Source organism: Canis lupus, chromosome 27 (genome assembly GCF_011100685.1).
Source record: "Canis lupus familiaris isolate Mischka breed German Shepherd chromosome 27, alternate assembly UU_Cfam_GSD_1.0, whole genome shotgun sequence".
NCBI lineage: Eukaryota > Metazoa > Chordata > Mammalia > Carnivora > Canidae > Canis > Canis lupus.
Window position 1 is genome coordinate 10442895 of NC_049248.1, and position 10234 is coordinate 10453128.

Consider the following 10234-nt stretch of genomic DNA (forward strand, 5'->3'; position numbering starts at 1 on the left):
CTCTCTGTGACTATCATAAATAAATAAAAATTAAAATAAAAAAAAGTAAAGTGATTAGGTTCATGTTTTGTACTTTAGGTGAGTGGAGATAAAAATAGGCAATCATAATTCGAACAGGAGGCTTTAAAATAGTGTAGAACTTCATTCATTAAATTAAAAAAAGAACTTCATTTTTTTTTAAATTTAAATTCAATTTGCCAACATACAGTATAACACCCAGTGCTTATCCCATCATGTACCCTCATTAATGCTCATCACCCAGTTACCACTTCCCCCACCAGGTTGCCTTCAGCAATCTGTTTCCCAGGGTCAAGTCTCTCATGGTTTGTCTTCCTCTCTAATTTTTCCCACTCAGTTTCCCTGCTTTCCCTTATAGTCCCTTTTATTATTTCTTACATTCCACATATGAATGCCACCATATGATAATTGTCTTTCTCCAATTGACTTATTTCACTCAGCATAATACCTTCCAGTTCCATCCATGTCAAAGCAAATGATAGACATTCGTCTTTTCTGATGGCTGAGTAATATTCCATTGTATATATAGACCACAACTTCTTTATCCAATTATCTGTTGAAGGACATCTTGGCTCCTTCCACAGTTTGGCTGTTGTGAACATCGCTGCTATGAACATTGGGGTGCAGGTGTCTCATTATTTCACTACATCAATATCTTTGGGGTAAATATCCAGTACTGCAATTGCTGGGTCATAGGGTAGCTCTATTTTTATCTTCTTGAGGAAACTCCACACTGTTTTCCAGAGTGGCTGTAGCAGCTTGGATTCCCACCAACAGTGCAAGAGGGTTCCCCTTTCTCCACATCCTTTCCAACATTTGTTGTTTCCTGTCTTGTAGCCATAGCAGTTCATTCTTATCCATTGTTTTTTTTTTTTAATGATTAAACATTTTTTTGAATCATAACAATTTTAACTCATTTCTACCATTTGTTTTAAATAATGGGGCTTTTTTGCATCTCTGAAATAACATGTAGAACATGTGGAACCATATTAGAGGTATGAATATAAAAGTCCATCATTTTAAGGAAAAAAGTTCTGCTTGGCTGTATTTGAAACTTGTGCTGACTATAGAAATTATAGGACATATGCAAGTGCTTTAGCCACAAAGTTTCATTGAATTCAAATGTCCCAAGATGGGACATCTAATTACTTAGGGAGGAAGTGTTTAAGACATTTATGTTCTGATGTCTCCTAAGATAAGTATAGTTTGGTGGTGATTTATAAACCATAAGTGGATGGGCAAAAAGAAAGGGAGAGTGAGAGAAATGGGTTATGTGATTACTTGCTTGTTATAAGAGAAAATAATGTTGGATGGAGCATGAGTTAAATAGCTGAGTCTGATGGCATTCATTTACTTTATTCAAAATGCAGCATGCCCAGATTTGCATAGAAAAAGATAAATCTATGATTCCTTGTGCAATTGGGGCTTCAGGGACTGGGATTATTTTACATGTTTGATTTTCTAAACAGGGCTCTTCGATGAACTCACTACCATTTTAGGTCAGATGTTCACTTAATACTTGGTTTTGGGAGGATGGCTCCATTTCCCACCCCCATAATTTGTTAAGTGTTAAGTGTCTGGTAGTACTGATGCTCTTCTGAAGACTTTTTTGAATTTAACCTCAGGTAAGACCAAGGGAATTTACAATGTGTAGAACTGCACTCAAGGTAAAGCCTCAGAGTGTGAAATTTTAGATGAGAAAACAAAGGAAACAGGATAACAATTCATCTCTACCTGGATTACTCAAAGGGTGAAAACCCCAAATTTCCCATTTTCCAAAAGATTTTTTAAGGTGACTTTTATTCATATATTGAAAAAAAAATCCCTCTCATGTTCTTTAATAATAGTCAAAGGGTTTGCATGACACGTGTACTGTGAGAATTTCCTGCCTGTGCTGTGGTTCCTGGAACATTTTAGAAGCTAGTAACTTTACTGCTTCTTGTTCACCAATAGAAGATTCACCAATAGAAGATTCAAGAACACTGTTCAAATAAATATTTCTTCTCTTTTTTTCTTTGAAATTTCTTCATGCATGACTTTTGGATTATTTAGCCTCCAGCTCAGCTCCGTGGACTAATACAGTATTCTTCGTGATTAAGCACACATTGTGTCCTGCTGGCATCAACACTGGAACATTTCTCATGGCAGGTATGTGAAACCCAAGTCCTAAAATTCTAAAAAATGAAACAAACCAGAAAAGGTATCTCAGGGATGTGGCCAATTTCAGGGCAGTACTTTTTAAAAAAAAAGTGGATATTTTTAGGCTTTCCATGTATCAGCGCTTTCCAGTCCTGATTATCTATAACTTAGAAATGATTTTGTGAAGCTTTTTCAGCAGGTTTAAAGAGTGGCTTCTGAAAGGGATAGCTCTAAATCTGAATGCAAATTGAATTTGCTGTCTGTTAGTGACTCTTTGCAAGTGTGCTAATGTTAATGCCAAATCTAATGTTGAATTGTTTTATGGTAAATGCAAATAAGCAGTAGTTTTTGGTATGAGAAAACGTAATGCTCTTTCCAAACAAATGTTTCAACCAAAATTGTTGCTTATATATCATAATTTAATGTACCGGGAAGTGAATCCAGGACCCTAAGTTGTTACCCATACATCATACCAGGTAGAGTACTCATATCTTCTCTTTCCAATAAAATCTCTACAAAGCTACATGCAGTTGGATCTTTCTTCTTTCTTTCTTTCTTTCTTTCTTTCTTTCTTTCTTTCTTTCTTTCTTTCTTTCTTTCTTTTTCTTTCTTTTTCTTTCTTTCGATTTTATTTATTCATGAGAGACACAGAGTGAGGCAGAGACATAGGCAGAGGGAAAAACAGGCTCCCTTAGGGAGCCTGATTCAGGTCTTGATCCCAGGACCCTGCCATCACACCCTGAAGTGAAGGCAGCTGCTCAACCACTGAGCCACCCAGGCACCCCTGGACATTTCTTAAGTAGAGAATAGAAGGCCACATTTTCAAGTACTATTGTGGCAGTGATAGAAGATGCTAAGTAAAAAAAAAAGATTTTGGGCCTAGACAAACTTTCATTTGATTTCTGACTCGAATACTCACTTGCTTTGATACCTGGAGAAAGTAACTTATTAATGGACCTTACAGTTTCTTATCTATTTAATAGGAATTATCTTGTGATTCTTGTTGAGATGTCAAAAATATCTATTATGTAAGCCCATAAAACATAACTTGATGTCTGTTGATTTCTTCTTACTCCAGATCCCTAAGCTTCTTTGTTGAATTTAGAAATAAATAGCAAATCCACTTTACTGAGCCAGGACTGGTAAAGGAGAAAAGTTAGAGATAATCTCACTAAATAATAAATTACACCACATAAAAATTTGAATATTGAGAGGAGTCTTGAAGGAGATATTGTCATCTTCTAGTGCAAGATGGTTGGGTTATCAAATCAAATAATGTTTTGGATTCTTTCTCACCGTGTTGCTTTTAAGAACTTCAGTTCTTGCATTTGTTCTTTAAATCATCATTGTATCTCTCTTTCATTACAGTTTCTCAGACCACTCTATGGAATTTGATTTCTGGGATCTTAGGAGTAATATGCCTTTTGTTGATGACTACAATGGGAATTTTGTTGAAAAATTGTAAGTTTTTCTAGACAAATTTGTATAAAGACCATACCTGTAGTGAAACCATTCAATAATAAAGGTTTCATTTTACTAATGTGTAATATTTTATTATTTCATGAGCTTGTATCCAATGGAGTGAATTTTTAATCATTTTTTATAGTATTACTTACAGAAAGTATTCAGCCAACATTGTCACCAGGACCAATCACAGAACTCCAAAAAGGTAGGTTCCATACTTTGGAAAACCTTAGTGTTGGTAGAGGATGAAATAGACAGTTTCTTATTTTTCTCACATAGAGAATGATGGAATAGTACACTTAGTAATACAAATTTACCTATTAATTGTAAGATAGTCACGTTTCATAATTCTCTAATATAAAAGACATTAAATAACATTGTATATAACAATGCATCATTCACATATTTAAGTAATAAGGAAATATTAGCTTGAAATGACATATTTTCCCCAAAGATGTGCTCATGTTTTAGTGACAAATCAAAAATTAGTTACAGTAAATACTACAGTAAATCCTAATTACCTGTCGCTTTGCTCAGAGACCATACTTTTATATCTCTTTACCTTTCCTTCTGCTTTTTGAATATAGTGCACAGATTTCTGTAATTTTAAACCCTTATTATCCAGTGAAAGCCAGCTCAAAGTCCAGTTTTTTAAGGTATTTTTCCAAATAGTCTCCAAATTATTCACCATCTTCTGTACATATAGCATCTTCTGTTCATATAGCACTTTATTCTTTTTTCTCTTAGCATTCTTTTCCATCTGTATTGAGATATTATTGGTATATAATGATGTGTAAGTTTAAAATAATCAACAGTTTGATTTGATACACTTGTATGTTGTAATATGGTTACTACCATGACTTTAGCTAATTACCTCTATCATGTCACATAATTACCATTTCTTTCTTTCTTTTTTTTTTTTGTGGTGAAAGCATTCAGGATCTACCTTTTTAGCAACTTGCAGGTATACAATACAGTTTTGCTGACTGAAATCATAACTCTGTGCATGAGATCCACAGAACTTATTCACATTGTAACTGGAAGTGTGTCCCCATTGACTGACATCTCTCCATTTACCCAACTCTCCAGCTCCTAGTAACACCATTCTACCTTACACATCAACACCATTAATTTGACAGAGATTTGAGTGCCTACCATGTGTCTTGACTTTTATGACTGAGGATAGTAAATGTTCAAGATGCTATCACTGGTAAACTGTATGATCTTCAAGCTAATTGTTTTATTTATTTTTATTTTGAAAATAAAATATACACATACTGGAATTCTCCAATTTGTTCCATTTTTTTTTCTGACTCAGAAAATATGCTAAAATAGTCTCCTTTAAATATCTCTTTCATCTAGTTTACTCCTGTTTACACAACAGAGCTCAACTTAAGGTCACTTCCTCAAAAAGGTTCTTTAGCCACCCTCCAAATTACACTCTGCTACCTGATGTTTTAACATACTGACTTAATCTTGTGTATATTTATGAAAATTATCATTAAACATAATTAGTAAATGATTGAAATTATATAGTTCTGACCCTATGTCTAGAATATAATCTCTATTAGGAAAAAGGGTTATGTCCGACTTGTTCATATCAATAGCCCCTGAACTATGGTATATGTAGTATTTACTCAAAGTATATTTGTGGAAAGGAGTGAATAAATAACAACTGATTTTTGAATGAGTAAACAGCATTGAGAAAAATGAATGTCCTAAGTCATCTTTTATTTTTTTCTCTTAGGCTCTGATTGTTGTTCTTGCCCAAAAAGGTGGATTGGGCACCAATGCAACTGCTACTTGTTTTTTGATGAATTAAAATCTTGGACAGAAAGTCGTGATTTCTGTGCTTCACAGAATTCCAGTCTACTTCACATTCAAAACAGAGATGAATTGGCATGTATTTAATTCTGGCTTATTTCCTACATTTTCTTTGATCTAGGAAAATATGCTAAGGAAGCTGAGTACTTTGTTTTGTCTTTATAATTAGATAGTAAATGCATGATTATTATTTGAAATAATGACTTACTATTTACTATGCCTTGAAACAATCATTATAAAACTTAAACATAAAATTTGTCAAAGATCTATATTATAGGAATAAAAACCAAGTTAGATTGCAGGTAAAGTACAAGGAACGATTTAGAGAGAATTCAAAGAACGAATAATAGGCCATTATTTTTATTCAAAGACTGAAAAACAATTTTGTAATTTTTTGTTCATTAGTTGAATTTATAATTTCTTTTGTAATTATGTATCTTCTCTCATCATTCTGAGGTATAATGTGTGATAAGTATGGAGAGTATGATAAAAAAAAAATTACCCAATTTAAGAAAAAGTGAAAGCTTTCTCTAGCTGCATGGAGTACCTGTCCTGAGTATAAGTTGAGTAGACTATATCCATGAAATTTGTCCTCTAGATACTGTTGATATGGGATCAAACTTGATTGTAATCTTCTGTGAAGGAGGTGTTCGATGAAAGCTCTTACTTCTTTCTAACGTTTTTTATTCCTCTAAGATGTGATATTTTGTAGTATTTATTTATATATCATAAATGAATAGATAGGAGGATAAGGAAGAAAAATGAGGCATGGGACTATACTTCCTAAACTGGTCATTAAAAATGATCGGAATTTGTGTGATTGAAAGGCTACTGTGCTGCTGACACTCTTAAAAATACATTATTTCCAGAGTAGATTCAAATTACAGTAATATGTTTGTCTCTGTTTCCAATCAGCGTTTTGTGAGCTCCAGTAAGTATTTTTACTGGATTGGAGTCTATTACAGTAAAGAAAATGGTACCTGGTTGTGGGAAAATGGCTTGGCTCTCCCTCAAGATCTGTAAGTTTCTGACAGACAAGTTCTTTTTATTTCTTTTTTTTTAGGGTTTGTTGTTGTTGTTGTTGTTGTTGTTGTTCCTTAGGAATTTATCTATAGATATCACCAGAGAATGTAACATTTGGGACTCTATAGCTAAGATAACCTATCTAAGGCATGAAAATACAGAAAAAATAGAAGATCTAACAAAATATCAATTTTAGCTCCATCTGGATTATCCACATTTATGCTTAAGTGACATGATGTTGGTGTACTTTTAACCATAAAACAACTTTTGACCTTTTTGGAAATTGTTTGCCTTGTATGAGCACTTGGATGTGTATGTGCATGTACAGATGCTCATCTTCACAGAAGCCAGGGAAAATAGCATATCCATTATTGTCTTTACTCTGGTTGAGCCCATTATTTTTGGCATACTCTTATGTTTCAAATATTTTGGACTTATTTTCTGTATATTTGTAATCTTTGGATCTGATTTTCATTCGTAAAGATGGGATTTGCAGCATCAGACAATCATAATTTTTTTGCTTGGATTTGTTTTCTCAGACTAGATTATCCAGTATATCTTTAAACAAAATGGAAGCAAAGCATATCATATTGAAAAATCATAAATAACAACCGCAAAAACGGAAAATCCTTAGCTTAATGATGTTGATTATTGAGACAATAACTGAGTTTTCATAATACTGTGCTCTGAAATTGTGAAAATGTCACTCTTGAACAACAAAAAATTGACTCAATATGTTAGTTATCTCATTCAAGTGCTTTTAAAAGCTCTATAATTTAATATAAAACACTATCTCTGAATATTCTCATTTACTTTTCTCATATGTTAACATTTTATTTTTCATTACAGGTTGCAAACAATTCAAACTTTTGATACAAAGAAATGTGTAATATATAGCTCAAGCCACAGTGTTTTGGATGTATCCTGTGAAGATAAAAGTCATTTTATATGTAAGCAAGAGCTTATGTAGGTATTTCTTGGAGCAAAAGAGTGGGCAGTGAAGAAGAATCAGTAGTACTAAGAACATGGCTGTATCTCTTAAATTATTGCTAATTATCCTGTCACCTGTAAAATGTTTCAAATTATGTCTTGTGATACAATTTTCATATATTTGAAGTCATGTGTTTTCAAATTGATGAAATTTTGGCACCTATACTTCAATAACAAAGCATCAAGGTGAAGAATTTCAGGAATATTGTGATTTAATGTATATGTTCAATATTAAATTTAATATACTTTTAGCATATATTCTTATAAATTTTCTTTGCAGAAATTCAAATAAAATAATTTGTATAAAATGACATATATCAATGTCATTTCAGTTCTTTTATAAGACATAGTAAATTGGGAAGTCCCATCTTCATCTCACTTTTCTGGAGCTTAGTTCTTTCTGGATATCTATATTTTTTAATTTAGAGCTTAAGGTGTCATATGATAGCATCCTCATGTGTATCATCAGACTTTAGAGGGGACATATTTGTGTTCTTTCCTTGATGGTCCTGATTCTGTAGAATAATTTTGAGTCTTTGTGCAAATAGGTGGTTCCCATGTGATTGCTTTTAGATTTTGCATGGGTAAACAGGATCCAAACTTGATCACATGAATTTGCAATACTTACTTTTTACTCTACACATTTCTTGCCTTATGCTTATCCAATGGTAAAAGGTCACCAAGATGTAAACTGAAGATCTTCCTCACCCCTTTTTAAATTTAAATTCAATTTGCAAACATATAGTATAACACCTAGTGTTCATTCCATCAAGTGCCCTCCTTAGTGCCCATCACCTAGTCTCCCCATCCCCTCACCCACCTCCCTTCCACAATGCTTTGTTTGTTTCCCAGAGTTAGGAGTCTTTCATGGTTTGTCTTCCTCTCTAATTTTTCCCCACTCAGTTTTCCTCTTTTCCCTTATATGCTCTTTCACTATTTCTTATATCTCACATATGAGTGAAACCATATGATGATTGTCCTTCCCTGATTGGTTTATTTCACTCAGCATAATACCTTCCAGTTCCATCCATGTCAAAGCAAATGGTAGGCATTCATCCTTTTGATGGCTAATATTCCATTGTATATATATATATATATCACTTCTTTATCCATTCATCTGTTGAAGGACCTCTTGGCTTCTTCCACAGTTAGACTACTGTGGACATTGTTGCTAGGAGCATTGGGTGCAAGTGCCTAATTGTTTCACTACATCAATATCTTGGGGTAAATATCCAGTACTGTAATTGCTGGGTCATAGGGTGGCTCTATTTTTAACTTTTGAGGAACCTCCACACTGGTTTCCAGAGTGGCTGTAGTAGCTTGCATACCCACCAACAGTGCAAGAGGGTCCCCCCTTTCTCCACATCCTCTCTAATATTTGTTGTTTCCTGTCTTGTTAATTTTAGCCATTCTTGCTGGTGTGAGGTGGTATCTATCTCATTGTGGTTTTGATTTGTTTTCCCTGATGGCAAGTGATGTGGAGCATTTTTTCATGTGCTTGTTGGCCACATATAGGTCTTCTTTGGAGAAATGTCTGTTCATATCTTCTTCCCATATCATGACTGGATTGTTTCTTGAGTGTTGAATTTGATAAGTTCTTTATAGATCTTGGATACTAGCCCTTTATCTGATATGTCATTTACAAATATCTTCTCCGATCCTGTAGGTGGTCTTTTAGTTTTATTGATTGTTTCCTTCACTGTACAGAAGCTTATTATCTTGATGAGGTCCCAATAGTCCATTTTGCTTTTGTTTCCCTTGCCTTCATAGATGTTAAACTGAAGATCTTAATCTCTAATCAACCCCAAACTTTTTCCTGAAAGTTATGTGTCAAATTTGAACAATTCTATTTTTCTGTTGGGGAGGGAGCATCCCATTTAATCAAGGGGGTTCTGAGTGTGTCCAAGAAGGAGTGGAAACATAATAAGGTCTGATTCCTGTGACTTGGATGAAGTTTTTCTAATCTCACAGATACCAAAAACCAATTCTCTTTTTTAAAACTATTGCATATATATCTTTAAAAATTTATATTAATGTGTTTTTGTTTTCTATTTCAATTAAATTACAATAATTAAGAGCTTCAAATTGATTTTTAATAAAGAGCCAGGAAGAGAAAAGAGCCTGTGTGTTTTGATTCTTAAAATCTAAGGATAATAAGATTGCCCTCTTCACATTCTTGGATGAAGATTAGAAAAAAAGAACATAACTTATATTATGAAAAATACAAGATAATAAAAATCAAATGTTTAACTTGGATTAGGAGGAAACGCATTGTACTTTTTGGACATTTAAAATGTTTTAACTTGGGGTGCCTAGGTGACTCCATCTTTGGGTAAGCATCCAACTCTTTATTTTGGCTTAGGTCATGATCTCAGGTGGTGAGATCAAGCGCCAGGTTGGGCTCCACACTCAGCAGAGAGTCTGAAAGAAAGTCATTCTTTCTCTCCCTCTGCCTCTCCTGCGCACTCTCTAAAATAAATAAATAAATCATTAAAATGTTTTGAGTTTTTTGTCTATGTAAATTCAAGATAATAAACTTTTAATTAAATTAAAAAACAGTATAGATAAACTTATGATGAAAACCAATAGTTTTCTGTCGCAACTATCCTATCTCCCTGTTGTCTTTCGATAAAGCACTTCCTTTGGGTTTTTTGTTTGCTTTTCTATTTGCAGTGGTTTTCTATGTAATGAACCAAGGATGGTCTATTTTTTATAGTTTTGTCCAGGATGAATCACAAGTGTTTTCATTTAACCACACCCAAATATAGCTTCAAAT

At 33.5% G+C, this 10234-nt stretch overlaps 1 protein-coding gene across 1 annotated transcript; it reads left to right on the forward strand.

The window, feature by feature from the left end:
* The first annotated feature begins 2123 nt into the window (after positions 1-2123).
* Positions 2124-7456, forward strand: KLRD1 (killer cell lectin like receptor D1). Its single transcript, NM_001048035.1, is given in 6 exon segments — positions 2124-2166; positions 3526-3618; positions 3764-3826; positions 5369-5520; positions 6361-6464; positions 7318-7456. Coding segments are annotated over 6 exon segments (540 nt in total). The 5' UTR covers positions 2124-2159; the 3' UTR covers positions 7439-7456.
* Positions 7457-10234: the final 2778 nt, after the last annotated feature.